Source organism: Dipteris shenzhenensis, chromosome 25 (assembly GCF_047967505.1).
Source record: "Dipteris shenzhenensis isolate YYH24624 ecotype China chromosome 25, Dip_SZ_1.0, whole genome shotgun sequence".
NCBI classification, from domain to species: Eukaryota; Viridiplantae; Streptophyta; class Polypodiopsida; order Gleicheniales; family Dipteridaceae; genus Dipteris; species Dipteris shenzhenensis.
In genome coordinates, this window is record NC_141620.1 from 7988723 (window position 1) to 8005959 (window position 17237).

At 47.0% G+C, this 17237-nt stretch overlaps 1 protein-coding gene across 1 annotated transcript in view; it reads left to right on the forward strand.

Moving 5' to 3' along the window:
• ABCF3 (general control non-repressible 3) overlaps nt 1–17237 on the forward strand; it is a 132202-nt gene that overhangs the window by 111224 nt on the left and 3741 nt on the right. Inside the window, exons 14-15 of the mRNA XM_087396365.1 lie at nt 11927–12013; nt 12240–12327. Coding sequence (XP_087252491.1) covers nt 11927–12013; nt 12240–12327 — 175 coding nt within the window. The remainder of the gene's footprint in view (nt 1–11926; nt 12014–12239; nt 12328–17237) is intronic.

A 17237-nucleotide genomic window follows, 5' to 3' on the forward strand; every position in this document is an offset into this window, starting at 1 on the left:
CGAGCTCTGCCTGCTGCTGAGTCTCCAAACTCCCTAACCCTGTGCAAATACATGACCGACTGAAACGCTGCATCCAATGCAAGGGGAGTTGCTCCAAACTCTGCTAGCATGACCTCGTGCGGAACTGTAGCCTTGGCCCTATTGAGCCGAGAGAACATGATGATCTGTAACCTCTCTACTCGTCTCCAATCTGCAGCGCCGAGGTCTCCTGCCCAGAAAGGAGCTGCATACATCGCAGCTGGTCTCACCAATGTATCAAAAAGCAAGGATTTCGTATCGGGATGCTGAAAGTGGGACTGAAAACACTGACGCTCAAGATGAGCCAACGAAGCATACCCTTTACTAATCCTATCTCGTGCTGCATATGTCATGGTGAAGACCGGTCCCCTGAAAACTGCCCCCAAATAAGTGTACTCTCTAACAAGCTCAATGGGCTGTCCGTCATAAGTGAAGCAAAACTCATCCGTGCTGTAAATACGATCAGAGGTGTTGAAAACCATAACCTTGGTCTTGCCAAGGTTTACGGTCAACCCCCTGTCCTGGCAAAACCTGTGGAGTGCCTCAATATGTGCCTGGAGGCCCTGAGCAGTAGAGGAAATGAGAACCACATCGTCCGCATACAGGAGGATAGGAATGGAGGATCCTGAGAGAGTAGAGCCCACACCGCCTGCCATCTGTACAAACATCTCTAGCTCATCAATATATAATCCAAAGAGAGTAGGAGAGAGCGGGCAACCCTGCTTCACCCCAATCGTGCTGCATACCTCCTCTGAGAGCCCCTCACGTGTCCGAACCTGACCAGTGACCCTCTCATACAAAGCCATGATAGCCCACTGTATCTCTCCATTGAAGCCCCTCTGGCGAATCCTCTGAAACAATCTGAATCGCGAAACTGTGTCAAATGCCTTCCTGAAGTCCACGAAGCAACAATAAAGCCGTTGCTTTCGTGACTTCGCCTCATGTACCAGTGCCCTGAGTGTGAGGATGTGGTCAAGTGTCGAACGATCCCTGCGAAATCCAGCCTGACCTCTGGCTCTGAGTCCTGTCGTCTCGGCATGGTCATTTATACGGCTTTCTAAAACTGATGCATAGATCTTGGCCATAACGTGGCCAATCATGATGGTCCTGTAATTCGACGGCTCCATAGGGTCCCCCGACTTGTGGATAGGTACTATGGTATTGCCTAACCAGGACTGTGGTAGGCCTGTACAAACAGACTCATTGAAGAGACGGGAAAGATCAAAATCTAAGGCATCAATCCCATGGATTACATACTCCGCTTGCAATCCATCATGATCCTTAGCTCTCCCGTTCTTCAATCGGTGGACTGCTGCACGGACACTCTCTGGTGTGAAGAGACTAGATGAAGCTGGCCTAGGGGAATGGGATAAATCGATGGCTGGCTGATTTGGAACATCGTATAGAGCTGAAGTATATGCAGACCAGACACGTGGGTCTGTGAGGGGGCTCTGAGACTTCGAGCGGAGGAATTTTCTCCAGAATTCCTTGGAGTCACAGCTGAAAAGCAAGCTTCTCAGCTCCTCATTCCGGGCTAGAAATTGGCGTTTCTTGCGCCTAACCAACCACTTGTAGTCTCTCTTGGTTTCGGCAAGGAGGGGAGACTTCTCCTTGGTCTGAAGGTGAAGTTTCCTGCGGAGTTCCTTACACTCCTCGTCATACCAACCGTTGCAAGGAACAAGACCAACCGGTGGGGGACTAGACGAATGACATGTGGCAGGGAACGACATGTGAGCGGCAGAAACGAGTGAAGTATGTACAAGTTCCCACCGGTCCTGCGTGGATGGTAGAGCATCTAATAGATGAGGACGGAGTAGGCGGCTGAGGTTCTGGCTATATACATCATCGAACTGGTGGTCGAAATGAACCTCATAATAGGGTTGGCAGTCGTGATAACGAGGGGAAGGTGGGTCATGGGAGACATGAGTCAAAGTAAAGTGGATGAGTGCATGGTCGGCAGAGGGCATGAAGGGGCTAACAGTAAGGCTATGGATGGAAGGGACTAGAGTCGGGGGACCTATGATGTAGTCGATCATGCTAGTACCACGCCCAGAAGCAGAAGAGAATGTAGGCATGGAAGACTGTGGCCACCTGGACAAGCCGTTATAAATGACCATACTGTGCGAGGTTAGGAGCTCCAGTAACTGACGTCCCTGATCTGTGGGCTGTACTATGCAGTCTGATGAAGTCCGACAGAGGCTATCATCGTGAAATGCTGGGAGTATGACCGGATCCTCCATGAAGTCATAAGTGAGGGCCTGTCTGTCTGAGGTCCTCGCGTTGAAGTCTCCTAAAAGGATGACTTCTCCGCGATGTGAAAAATCTGCAATGTCCGCTGAGAGATCCTCAAATATGGACTGGCCTGGTCCAGTGGAAGAATAGATCGACTGCGCCGGGGGGAAGTAGCAAACTGCAATAAAAAGATCTCGCTGAGGGGCTCTGCGGCGGATGCGTACCCACAAGAATCGAGCATGTGAATCCGCTCTCTCCACTGTGATGATCCGATCGAGATGCTCTGTGTACAAAATGGCCACTCCTCCAGATCCTCTCACTCCAAATGTCCGAGTGTGCTGCCTGAAGGCAGATCTCCATGTATACCCTGTCACTCGTGGCAAAGGTCTCTCTGGACTGTCGTGTGTCTCCGTGAAAAAGATGATATCTCTCCCAAAGAATGCCCCCCGTAGATTGCCTGGCTGTGCTGTAAAAGAACCATTGCAGTTCCATACAGCGATGCGTAGACTATCTGACGGGTGGTGTGTCCCATGGGCCTTGTCCCGTCAAGCGGTCGGAGCAGGAGGTGGAGGTGGGGCTATATCTGCTGGTCTGCCATCTCTAAGCACTGTGGGAGCACGCCTCAAGGTGCCTGTGATGAGTCTGCCATCCCTGATCACTGCCCACTTGCCCTGAGCTCGGGTTGCATCTCTCTGAGGCATGAGCGCCTTGCGCTCCTCAACCTGTATCTGAGTCAGATCCTCGTCCATGGAAATCTGTGGGTGGTCTCTGAGTGTCTCTCTCCTCCTGAGGGCAGCTAGACGTGCCTGGGCATCTCTGAATCTGATAATGAGGGGCTGCTCTCTAGTACGATCCCTCCCGACTCTATATGCTCCTACTATGCCATGATCCTGTACTCCCAATGTCTGAGAGACAAAGGTCACAGCCTGTGTCATCGTGGACTCTGTCGCCGAGGGCAAGATACCACGAATGCGAATGTTGAGGGCCTTTGTGGCCCTCTGCTGTGACTCGGCCAATGTAGCTGATACAGTCGATCTCTGAGGCTGCGATGGCTGACGGCGGACGACATCCACCCACTCTGTGGCTCTCTGGACCTCTGTCTAAAGGGAGGTCAAACGCAGATGTGTCTATGTGCTGAACGCGAGTCTCGATCTGCTGCACTCGCTCTGTATGTCCATGAATCTCTCCAGCAAGAGTCCTATGAGTCGCCTGTAAGACTTGAAGATCTGTCCTAATAGACAAGATCTCCCGATCCTGCTGTGTCACTCGATCAGCAAGAGATGCAACCTGAGCTGTAAGTAGAGCAATGGTCTCGTCCTTCCTGTGAAGCATCTGAAGGGCAGCTCGGAGGTGGGTCTCAAAGTGCTGAAGCTCTGGTAGGATGTGGCGGCAAGGACAAACAGTGCAAGGCATGGAAGGAGAAAGAGAGGGAGAAAGGGGGGAAACCGGTAAGGTGGGTAGCGGGGATGAAGGAGAAGGCTGGAAAGGGGGAGAGAAAGCGGGTACCGGGGATGGAGAGGAGGGGATGGGTAAAGTCTGGAGAGAGGATGAGGAGGAGGGAGCCTCTGGCAAAGTAGGTAAAATAGGCAACAAAGGGGAAGAGGTGACAGAGGGCTGTGAGAGGGAGAGCAAAAAGGGTGGAGAAGGGGTAGGAGAAGAAGGAACCTGAGAGGAGAGGGGTGAAAAAAACTGCGGGTACAAAGTAGCTATGGGCGGAAGATGAGATAATGGAGCTGAAACCAGTGTACGTGCGACTGGGAGTGCGGCAAGTGCGGGCACTGCGCTGGGCGGAAGATGAGATAATGGAGCTGAAACCGGTGTACCTGCGACTGGGAGTGCGGCAAGTGCAGGCACTGCGCTGTCCTTTGAAGAAGATGCAAGTCCTCTTCTACTATAGTGCAGCATATCGGTCGTGGCGGCCATTGATGTTGCTGCTGTTGCTGCTTCTGTAACATGCTCGACGGTGTCGGCCATGTTTAATTACGGGAAACCGGCAACATTGAAAAGCGGGAGATGGCGAGCGCCGCCAATGTGCGATGAGAGAGAGAGAGAGAGAGAGAGAGAGAGAGAGATTTCAAAAAATGCGCGATGAGAGAGAGAGAGAGAGAAAGAGAGAGAGAGAGAGAGAGAGAGAGGCTGAGCGGGTGAGGGGTGGTTGAGGCGGAGAGGCTGAGTGGAGGGGAGGCTGAGCGGAGGGGCTGAGAGAGAGAGAGAGGCTGAGCGGGTGAGGGCTGAGGCGGAGAGGCTGAGCGGGTGAGGGCTGAGGCGGAGAGGCTAAGGCGGAGAGGCTGAGCGGAGGGGCTGAGCGGAGAGAGAGAGAGAGAGAGAGAGAGAGAGAGAGAGAGAGAGAGAGAGAGAGGCTGAGGCGGAGAGGCTGAGGCGGCGAGGCTGAGGCGAAGAGGCTGAGCGGAGGGGCTGAGCGGGTGAGGGGGGGGCTGAGGCGGAGAGGCTGAGCGGGGGGCTGAGCGGGTGAGGGAGGGGCTGAGCGGGTGAGGGGGGGCTGAGGCGGAGAGGCTGAGCGGGGGGCTGAGCGGGTGAGGGAGGGGCTGAGCGGGGGGCTGAGCGGGTGAGAGAGAGAGAGGGAGAGAGAGAGAGATGTATTACCGTCTTCAGGAGGTCTCAGGGGCCTATGAAACAAAGTATAATCAAAGAGTGACTCATACAAGCCGTGTGGGCCAAGGCAAAGGGCCTTCGCTGAGTGCTATGCTAAAAATCTCAAAAACTAACGCTTAAAACTAGTGCTCAAAAATATATATCGAGGTGCCATGGTGACTCTCCAGTGGGATGCAAAGATGTCTCGGATCTATTTCTGTCGAGTCGTCCCTCGCTATGGCGGGGGGTGTGGTCTCCGTGATCGTTGTATCCAGTGGGCTATATCAAGAGTGATGCCCTGGCTCAGATAGTCCCTCTGAGGACTGAAATGGGTTAAACCGTCATCATGTGTGCTTTGGTTACCCTCTGCATCGTGTGGGGTCTCTGTGTCTTTGGCTTAGCCTCTCCGCTTTGTCTCTTCCCGCTGATCCACTCTGCTTTCATGTTAGCTCTCTCCTCCTATTGTACTCCAGTATGTCCCAAGGCTGACTCGAATTCATAGAAATCTGTGATGTGTCATTGTGTCAGATCTATCTTTGTCTCCTCTAGAAGTCACCTCCTGTTGTCTGATCTGCCACAAAAGGCTCTCTTTATGGTGTTGCATCTCCATCGGACAGAGGCTAACACAAACCTAGTCATGAAAGTGGGGAGAGTGGCCTAAAACCCTGCCTCTCTATAAAGAGATAGTGGTACACCGTCCTCGGATCTCATAGTAGACTGGGCAAGTACATAGGAAGTGCTCCTCTGTCTCCACCTCTGCCAAGGTAAATAACTTGCATATCTGCTACTCTCTAGGTGCACCTATGGTTCTCCTTTCGTCGATACTCAGTTGATAAGACGAGACACGCATTTTGTAGGCTATCTCATGGGCTATCCATAGATGGCACTTATACCTTGGTATGAACCTTGTAGGCCTAGTTATAGTCAGTTTGGACTATTGGTACAGTTAGTTTATGTACCATCTAGGTCAGTTAGGACAATTAGCCCTAGGGTTTTGTTATGTTGGCTCTCCCTTGAGCCTCCACGCTTCAGTTTTGCAGCAATCTATTATAGCATCTCGTTTTTCTGCATCGTGCTTCCATTTTTGAGCTTCCATTGCTTCCAACACCCAACAGTGGTATCAGAGCAGGTCGGGAATTTATTCCCTCAACCATTGATAGCTTTCCCAAGCTGTTTGGCAGCCTCCGGAGCTCTCATTCTTGTTGGTCTTGCTGGTTTTCACACTCCCACGAGTGTCTGAGACCTTTCCAAGCACTTCTGTCACGAAAAACCTCATGTTGTCGCGAGAAGACCGCACTTTGGAGCAAACTGTTTTTTGGTGTATTTTCTAGCCTATTGCAGCAAAAAACGACCACACGCGAGCATTTACAGCATCTGTAAGGAATTCTGAATCTGTCAAAACTAATAATAATAAAATAAAATAAAATCCGTACATGCATCAGAAATTGTACAGAAATCCGTACATCTGTCAGAAATTGTATGGAATCCGTACATGTGTCAAAAATTGTATGGAAATCCGTACATCTGTCAGAAATTGTACAAAAATCTGTACATCTGTCAGGAAAATCTGTACTTCTGTCCGGTTTGTCAGAATTTCAGTACATTCACTGTAGTACTGGCTACCTCGGGGTGTGCGCCAGTCATTTCTCAGATTTTCAAGCATTTCGGAGCTGCCTCGAGCTGCGTGCCAGCAATTTGGAGCTGCCTCGAGATGCGTGCCGGTGTTTGGAGCCATTTGGAGCTGCTGAATTGATCCGGAGACTTCTCTTTGAGCCCTTCCCTCCTCATTTGGCATCCCTTTGACTCGGGATGCGAGCTTCTCTCCATTGGATTTCTTTCTCTCAATTTCTACGTGCTCTCCTCCTCGTGGGAGCACTTCTTTTGCTGTAATTCTTATTTTCAGCCCTCATTTGCTTGCTTTCAGAGCCTGTCACTATTGTTCATCATTGGGTAAGCCATTGTTGCATTGGCTTTTTACAATTTTTGCTTCATTTTCATTTTGCAAAGGCCTCGTGTTGCCTTGGAAGGCCTCGTGTTGCTTTAGGGGATTTTTCTTGCAACAGGTACACCTTGGGACAGCAGAGTCTTTTGCAGACATAAGCTTTGAAGCTTGGGCAGTTTTTTTTGGCATTTGATTCTGAGAGGTTGCCTTTCTCTGATTTGCTTTGCCAGTTGGTGCATTTGCCTTGTATTTCAGCACCATGTCTGGTGGCAAAGATGATTTGTTTGGACTGATTGGGGCTGATGACAACCTTGATGACACCAATTACCCCATGTGGTCATACATGATGGGACACGTTTTGGTTGCCAAGAATCTATGGCATATTGTTTCAGGTTCTGAGGCCAGGCCTACACGCATTGTTACTGGTGCTACACCTGCAGCCTCTGCTTCTTCAGGTGATGGGTCTTCAGGTGACAGTTCTACTGCTACAGCTAGGACTCCTTCACCTCTTGCTCTAGGTGCTTTATTTTTTATGGTGTGAGGTGTGCAGTGTATGATGTTACACATGCCTCTACCCTGGTTTTGATTGGCACATTGTCTAGTGGTCTTTACAGACTTGATGCTTATGACAGATGTTCAGATGATGATGCTGCACTTGCCGATGCACATGTCTTCGCTATTGATTCTACCATGGCAGATACTCATTTATGGCATGAGAGGTTTGGACACCTCAATTTTGGAGCCCTGGTGAAGTTATATAAGGAAGATATGGTTGTGAATCTTCCCAAAATGCATATGCCTACCAAACAGGTTTGTGAACCATGCTTACTTGGTAAGATGCACCGTGCTGCGTTTCCCAGGGATGGGAGAGTTGGTGCTTCACGTAAGCTTTATCTGGTTCATAGTGATGTTTGTGGACCCATGAGGGTTGCAGCTCTTGGAAGGTTCTACTATTTTGTTACTTTTATTGATGATTTCACCAGGTACACTTGGATTTTTGCATTGAAATCCAAGTTGGATGTTTCTTCATGCTTCAAGTACTTTATTGCCTTGGCTGAGAATGAGAGTGGGCTGCACATTGCTCACATTAATACAGACAGGGGGGGTGAATACATGTCGAAGGAGTTTGCTGTTTTTTTGGCTTCCCGTGGCATTCATCATCGATGCACGGTGCCTAATACTCCTCAACAGGATCCCGTGGCTGAGCGGAAGAATAGATCAACGATGGAAATGGCCAGATGCATGTTGAAAGACAAACATTTGCCTAATAAGTTGTGGTTGGATGCGGTCATGTGTGCAAATTACATCTTGAATAGATGTCCTACAAAGGCATTGCAGATTATCACACCTTATGAGGCTTGGACAGGTCGTAAGCCTCGCATTTCCCACATGAGGACTTTTGGATGCTTAGCTTATGCTCATGTGACTTCACAGAGATGCACTAAGTTGGATGATAAAGCTGTTAAATGCATTTTTCTTGGGTATAGTTAAGAGAGTAGGGGCTATAAGCAATATCAGCCCCGCACGGGCAAGTGTTTTGTTAGTCGGGATGTTGTGTTTGATGAATCTTCCATTATGCCTTTGCTGGACTGTCAAAAAACAGCCCGTTGTTGATGCCCTAGACGTATTTGACAGCTTTATGCCTTTGTTTCCATCCGATGCTCGGGATGATGTTTCATCTGAGGTTGTCCCTCCTCCATCTGTTGGTCATTTAGAGCGCCATGTGCATGCAGAAATTCAGCTTGATATGCCTATCATTGATTAGGATCATTTGCACCGGGCTCTTTACCAAGAAAGAGCAGAAATTAGGAGCCTAAAAAGGTATCCCGTTGGCTCCTTGACACATTAAAAGACAACAAACAAGACACTCCTCTTCTAGTCCGTACGAGAGCAGCTGTCCAGAAAGAGCATGTAGTTTGGTTGCTACAGCATGGAATGAAGAGCTATTATGTCATCAAGATGCCTTTCAGAATGAGTGTTGGATGAAGGCCATGCAAGTTGAATTGGATTCTATCGATCAGAATGACACTTGGGAGTTGTGTGATATGCCTTATGGCAAGAATGCCATTGGAACTAAGTGGGTTTACAAGATCAAACGGAAAGCTGATGGTTCAGTGGACCGTTACAAAGCCCATCTTGTTGCTAAGGGCTATGCTCAGTAGCATGGCATTGACTTTGAGGAGACTTTTGCTCCCACTTCCAAGATCACTACCATTCGCATTGTTATTGCCTTTGCTGCCCACTTTCATTGGCAGATACATCAGCTTGATATTAAGACAGCTTTCTTTCATGGGCATTTGCAAGAACAGGTTAATGTTTCCCAACCTCCTGGCTTTGAGGTTGACGGTTCTGAAAGCAAGGTATGCCGCTTGAAAAAGGCTCTCTATGGATTGAAGAAGGCACCTTGGGCTTGGTATTCGAGAATTCATTCTCATTTGCTACCCTTTACATCCGCAAGTGTGGGACAGATTTGCTGATTTTAGTCCTTTATGTGGATGACATGCTTGTAACTGGGACACGTGCTCAGCAAAATGCAGATTTTAAAGTTGATTTGCAGTAGACATTTGCTATGTCTGATCTTGGTCTTCAGCACTACTATCTGGGCATTCAATTTGCTAGCAGTGAGGGGGGCATTTTAATGTCACAATCCAAGTACATTGGACAGCTTTTGCAGCATTTTCAGTTTGAGGATTGCAAGCCAGTATCCACCATTAGAGACTGATTTTCACTTCTCTTCCAAGGATGGCAGTGGTACATGTGATGTCACTCTCTATCAGCACGCAGTTGGTTGTTTGATTTACCTATGCTATACGAGACCTGATCTACAGCGTGCTATCTCACAGTTGAGCAGATATATGCACAGCCCATCTATGCACTATTGGCATGCCGTGAAGCGTGTTTTCAGATATCTTAAAGGCACTCAGCATTTAGGCCTTCTTTATGGGGCTGATACTTCACTTGGCATGCATGGGTTCACTGATAGTGATTGGGCTGGTTGTTCTGACACTCATATGTCACATAGTGGCAATTGTTTTATGCTTGGTACTTCATGTGTTTGTTGGTTCAGCAAGAAGCAGAGTATGGTTGCTACTTCTAGCTGTGAAGCTGAGCACAAAGCGGCTTTTACAGCTATAGTGGAGTGTGTTTGGCATCGGAAGCTACTTGCAGATCTTTGTGCATGTCAGATTGCTCCTACCGTCATCTTTACTGATAGTCAGAGTGCTTTGGGTGTCGCATGGAATCCAATTTTCCATGCTCACACAAAGCACATTGAGGTTCACTATCACTATGTGAAGATCGATTATCAGCAGGTGATACTGAGTTGTCTTATGTTCCCACTGAAGACAACTTGGCAAATCTTTTTAGGAAGGCTCTACCTCGACCTAAGTTTGAGGCTTTTCAGCAAGCTTTAAACTTAGTACCTTTTGTAACTTGATCTTTTGCACTCTGTACAGTCTGAGGTTGCTATTTCCTACAGGACGAACATGTGCAACCATGACACTAGATATTTAGGTATCCTAAGCCATGTCTAGGATACTTCATCCCATACTATGGAGGGGGGTTTATAGGCTATCTCATGGGCTATCCATAGATGCCACTTATACCTTGGTATGAGCCTTGTAGGCCTAGTTATAGACAGTTAGGACTATTGGTACAATTAGTTTATGTACCATCTAGGTTAGTTAGGATACTTAGTCCAGTTAGCCCTGGGGTTTTGTTATGTTGGCTCTCCCTTGAGCCTCCACACTTTAGTTTTGCAGCAATCTATTACAGCATCTCGTTTTTCTCCATTGTGCTTCCATTTTTGAGCTTCCATTGCTTCCAACACCCAACACATTTGTCTAATGGCGATCCTCAATGCGTGTGAGACCGGTCTGTCCTCGAGAGACTGGGGCTGATCATCACTTCATCCTCGAATCTGGACGCAAATCCATGATGTATAAGATCCTATCATGTGGTACGGTTGATCTCATCTCACGAGATCTGTAGGGACATGGCATCCAAGTTGTACTAGAAGGAGGGCAAGGGGTCCATCTGATACCTTGATTGGCAAATCATCTAGATATGCATGTGTACTATGCTGTGCTAACCCCTCGATCGGCTAGTTGTCTGGACGACTCTAGTGCCAAACTCGTGAGTCTCCAGATAGGCAAGGCCCAAATTGTATGAAGATGTGTCACCGTTTTGAAGATGGCATCAATCTAGATTGGTTACATCGCGAACTCTGCTTGTACAATTTGATGAGGAACAAGGACTTACTCCAAATCATCCTGGATCCCATAATCACCTGTATCCTCTCGAATCTCGCCCAATTGGTCGCCGATAGGTCACTCTCTCAGAAGGGTGCTGCATAAATGGTTGTTTGTCTCACTCTTTTTTAGACACCTCTTTGTTTTAACTTTCACTTCTAGGCTCAACGTTTAGCTCCTCTTCGGTAATCAAGCAGGTAGGGGAAGGGATATAGAAAGAGTTACAGAGGGGGTGGGAATGGCGGAAGAGGGAGGGGCTGCAGCAGTAGACAGATTGTTGGAGGGGGTGGTGAGGCTGGTGGATGGGGTAGCAGGGCTGGCAGTCCTCTCTTGAGAGTTAGTGGACTCCATCTAGTCGAATGAATGGTATTTCCAGAACATATTGTTGAGGGAATCGTCCGAACTCTCAGAAATGGAATACATGCAGTTTTAGGAAGCTGGGGAGAATCAAATCTCAATTCTTCTTAAGCCTCCAAAGACTTGTTAAAATTTTGCATTACATATAAAATAAGCTCATTTAGATGCATTAAGAGGCTTAAGACGCACCATTTCTCTCTTTGGGGAGGGGATAAGACTATCTAAGGGTTGGTAGATGTATCTAGGGATACATATTGCTTTGCTCCTTCCCTCCTCCCCACTATGAGTTGTGGGGGGGACAGCAAATAGACAATTTGTCAAACACATCGCATGTTCTCTCCTCTTGCTTCTCCTCCCCTAATCCCAATGCTTTTTTGTTTCTTTTTGTTTTGTGTTTACGTGGGTGGGAGAGTGCATTAGGATGCCTTTTGGGCTTTTCAATTGCATCTAATGATATATCTTGCTTACAAGAATCATTCTTTTGGCAAAATGTTATGAGCTGATTTGCGTTGTTTGTTGGTTTGGCATCGTCCAGGTTCGCATGGCAGTGTTTAGTCAACACCATGTTGATGGGCTTGATCTTTCATCTACACCTCTTCTTTATATGATGCGTTGCTTCCCAGTAAGTGTCTATGCAATGTTAAGAGTGTGGAGAAGAGAGGAAGAGGGGGAAAGATAGTGGGATTTACCTTACGAAGGATGAGAATGGTTTGTGGTCAAGTAAAAAACATAAATTAATATGTGCTATTTTCAAACATTCGATGATGAGATTACAAGATGTAATCCTTGTAAAATCCAATATTGTCTTTGTTTAGTTGAAGAGGAATTGACATGACTTGAAAATTCAGGGCATTATGGAGCAGAAGTTGAGAGCTCATTTGGGGTCTTTTGGGATCACTGGAAACATGGCTCTTCAGCCTATGTATACACTTTCAGGTTGGTAAATTTTTGGACTTTAGAACAACAAAAAATCTACATTTGTACGATATATATGGTAAATTTAATAGAAATAGGAAACTATGTCAATTAGTTATTTAAATGCATTGAATAATTTCATTGAATGGATTCTGTAACAATGAATCTCGTAAAAATTCCCGCTTTCTCTTGTTGGAAAATGTAATAGAAGCTATGCAAGAAAAACCCAAGACGAAATGATGTAGAGTTAAGATAGATAATACATACATTGGAAGGCGATGAGAGGATGCAATGCAAATGAGCCCAACAAACAAGGTGCCCGCTGCATGTACGTATACCTTAGTAGAAACCTCAAAAAGAACTTAGCCCTAATTTGGGAAGTACCAGTCCACCCATAGAAAATTGTAATGCAGTCAAAAGGACATCAAGGGCTGGTGCGCATATGGCATGTGTTAGTGCTGACGTATACTGATGATGTGGCGTGTGTGCTGGCCTTTGGTAGTGTAATGATGCCAAGCAGCTGCCTGAAAGAGTGGCATGGCTGCCTTCTTGTCATCTTGACAGCCTTCCACATAATGCCATCCTCTTTATGCAAGGCAAATTTGATTTGAGGGTTGGAGTTTGCTTCTAAGTATTTCCAATTATTATTGAGTCATCCACATAATGGTTGAATGGTACAAAACTATTCTTGTTACGAAATATACATTAGCATGCAATGCATCTAAAATGCTTACCAGTATCTGTTATTAGGTGCTTGCTTAAATCCATAAATTATGTTTTTCGGTTTATGAATTTTATCTTCATGAAGCACCCAAATTGGTGCTCTTAGTATACCTCCTTTTTACATCCATGTGGTGGGCTCCCCATTTCAATAAGAATCCAATGCCAATGTCATATGTTTGTGGTCATGTTTGCCATAGAAACAAGGTTCTCTTCATAATTATTGGAAATGGAAGCGAGAGGACGTGAGAGAATGGATTTCGAAGGCCGGTGACAGTGGTTCTATTTCTGGGACCCCCCATCTTTCTCAAGAGGTGAGCCCATGGTTGTGTTGGGCAGGCACAGATAACTGAGCAATAATTTCAGCCAAGAAAATTCAGGCAATATGTCTCATAGAGAGAGATCCCAGACTTCCTCTCCTGAGTCTGATCAGGAAAGCCTTCATGATACTGAGGAGCACGAGACCTCTGGGGATGAGGATTCTCCGCAGGAGGAGTAGGCTCCTGAACAGCAATTCTATGGGCAGCAAACTTTTGGGCCCCAAATGTTTGCATCGCAGGTGTATGGGCAGCAAGATCTGGTCAGTAGCATGAACGTCAACCGACTCCTGTTCAGTCAGAGCAGGAAGAAGAAGGTGAGGCTGACACTATGATGCAAGAGAAGTTGTTTGAGTCGATGAATATCTTGACCCAATTGATGCAGAATCTGTTGGAGATATCATAGTCAAAGAGTGTTGGTGTGTAGTATTAGGTGATCAGTACTAGTCTATGTTTGTGAGTGCCACGTGTCATCATGGGACTTATCCCATATGCACTAGGTGCTAGTGTGTGAGTGAGTAGCCTATATAAGGCTTGTACTTCACTTGTCTTGACATACTTGATGAATGAATGAAAGTCTTTCATTAAGTCTTCATTTGTGGATCATTTCCTCACACCCTAACCTTCTCTCTCTCTGTCTCTGTCTCTCTCTCTCTCTCCACTGTCTCTTCATGGATGGCTTTGGACCTCTTTCACGAGTGATGGACTACGAGGATCAGCATTGCCTGGCTCTTTATGTCAGGGAGGCCACTATGCTTCGACGAGACTACCTCAGAGACCATCAGCACAGACCGGAGCGTGATAGAGCCCAGCCTGATAGAGCTCAGGCACACGCTATACCAGAGGACAGAGACTAGGAGGAGCATGAGGAGGTCAGAGCTCACACAGGACACATGCCTCCACCCTGTGGATGTACATATGAGATGGTTTGTAGACGCCGCAGGATCTTGTTACATAGGGGACGTACTCGCCGCTTCATCTCCAGACGATCCAGGACGATGGCAGCTTTTCGAAGGAGACTTACTCATGGAGATCTCGCCCCACCAGCCGCTCACCTCACCTTTGCTCAGATTTGTACTCTCATAGCAGGAGGCAGAGTCGATGGATAGGATTTTCAGTATTATTTTGGTTCTCAGACTCCGTGACACCTGGACTTGTATCTTTGCATTGGCATATTGTACTCATCCCCCCATTTTGCACACAGGGGCGGTTTTCTTGCATCTAGTTTACTTTGTATTTAGGCTCAGATTTGACATTATGTACTTTCACTTGCATTGTATTGCGTAGCACTTAGATTATATTCGACGATGCCTCTTCTTTGTGGCACGTTGATTTTGTGCTATCTTGTATGCAGAGTTCTTGATGTCCCATGGGCCCATTTTGGCCTTTAGTGGACAATAATACACTTTCTTTCTTTCTTTCTTTCTCTCTCTCTCTCTCTCTCTCTCTCTCTCTCTCCACCATGTTTCTAACATGGTATCAGAGTAGGTTAACCCTGCCTAACCCTAACTCTAATTTTTCCTAACGTGATCTCTTTCCTAACCCTAACACTAATTTTTGTCACGCTCCTCCCTCTTCCAGCTGCCTCAGCTCTACCTCTTTCTGCCTTTGCATTTCAGCCTCCTCTACCCATTTAGGGTTTCTGCACAGCTGCCTTCATTGCTGCCACCATTCGGATCTCTTGGAGCTGTTCTTAAGTGCTCTACCTCCCTTGACGGCCTCCTAGCTTGCTGGTCGGCACACTGTTCACTGCACACCTGCACGTGTGGACCTTTGAAGACGTTTTGGAGCTTTTTCATCGCAGATTTTAGGGTTTGCAGGCCGCTCCAGCAAAACTGACCACCTGTGGCTAGTAGTTGCAGATTTTGAAGGTTTTTGGAGGCTTTTTGACCTAGTTTGGAGCTGCTCCAGCATTTTGAAACCCTAAATCACCTTGGAGTTGCATTTCCAGCCACTTTTGAGGTGTTTCTGGCCTTTCAGCACATCAAAATCAATCGATTCTCTGCATGAGGACTTGCTGCAGCACCTTGGTGCACTTTGAATAACCACCTGAGCATTTTGAAGCTGTTTTGAGGCCTTTAGCATACATATAACAGACGTTTTTCATTGTGGAGGCCTGCTACATCACTTCGGACCGTTCAAGGGAGCTGCCTTCCACGTGGACAGCCTACTCTTGCACTTTGGAGCACCTTGCTGAGCTGTTTTGAGGATTTTGGACGATTGCAGATCTGCTACAGCACTTGGGAGTGCTTTCCACGCCCACAAGTGCTCTTCCCTTGGATCATTTCTGCATTTTGGGGCATCTACTTGCTGCTCTTTGATTCAGGTTCACTCAGTTCTACATTGCGAGGCGTATTCTTGCTGCTTTTCCATTAGGGTTTGCATTTTGGAACCTCCAAGGTCATCCACCAGCAGTTGGACATGTTTATTCACGCCTTTCTCAAGCTGCTGATTAATTTCAGAGCACTAGACAAGCTCCTTTATTGGTTCATTATCTATTTTAGCTTGTTGCCTTTGCTACCTCAGTTTGATGCTATGGAGCCTCGCCTGGTGAAGACTCATCAGCACCACTTTTAGCTAGGGATGAGCAGCATGACACTAGTGCTTATATTGGTGTGAGGTTGGTCAACAACTTGCTTCATCAACTTAACCTCACTACTTCAGCTAAGGAGAATCTGGACAAGCTCAAGAATATCTATGCTACATCTACTGAACTTGAGCAAGAAGCTTCAATTGCTATGTTGCATGATCTATTCCTCTCCGAGGAGGTAGATGATGCTTAGTTCTATGTGTTTGTGTTCAGTCAAATAAAGGTTCTCAGCCTTGAGTTGTCCCTCCAAATTGAGTGTATTTGGAGTCAATAAGAGGTACTCTGCCTTGGGTTGTCCCCCAAAAATGAATGTATTGTCTTTTACTTTGGTTGATGGTATCAACCACCCAGTTCAGAGTAAGGGGGGATGACGAGTGATGGTTTGCCCTTGCTGGTTGAGAAGTCACTATCACACGGGAGGTGTTGGATAGTTGGACTTGCTCTTTGTAGTATTGCAGTGGAGGGGGGATCGGTCTACTCTTGTGTTTGTGTCTCACACACTTTGCTCTGAAGAGGGGTGTTGGAGATATTATAGTCAAAGAGTGTGTTGGTGTGTAGTATTAGGTGATGTAGTACTAGTCTATGTGTGTGAGTCTTGTGTGAGTGCCACGTGTCATCATGGGACTTATCCCATATGCACTAGGTGCTAGTGTGTGAGTGAGTAGCCTATATAAGGCTTGTACCTCACTTGTCTTGACATACTTGATGAATGAATGAAAGCCTTTCATTATGTCTTCATTTGTGGATCATTTCCTCAAACCCTAACCTTCTCTCTCTCTCTATCTCTCTCTCTCTCTCTCTCTCTCTCTACATGGGTCATTTTTGGGCCCCCGTAGACGTTAATAAATTTTACTTCTACTTCTACGTCTCTCTCTCTCTCTCTCTCTCTGTCCACCATGTTTCTAACAGAATCCTCGACTTCAGAAGACTCTCAACCCTCCTAGGGGGAAGAAGAGGAAGATGCACACACGTTGGCAGCCATGCAGGCAGTTGTTGGAGCCTCAGCGAGATAATCCTCCACCTAATCCCATGCCTCAAGTTCCTATTCAGCAGTCAGCTTTTGGTCCAGGTGTTGGGCCGAATGAGCAGGCTAGCAATTTCCCATTCTTGAATTCTGGACAGCAACCTCTTCCTCAGCCAGTTTCGTACCTAGGCTACTTTGGGGGCGGTTCAGTATTTGAGGCCATGGTTGGGTTGACCAACAATAGTATGGGCATGGTTGGAAATGGCCCGATGGGATCTCTGCGTGGTATGCAAGCTTTCCAGGGCCAGATGCTTGGAGGTACGCAGCCCGGAATGTCAAA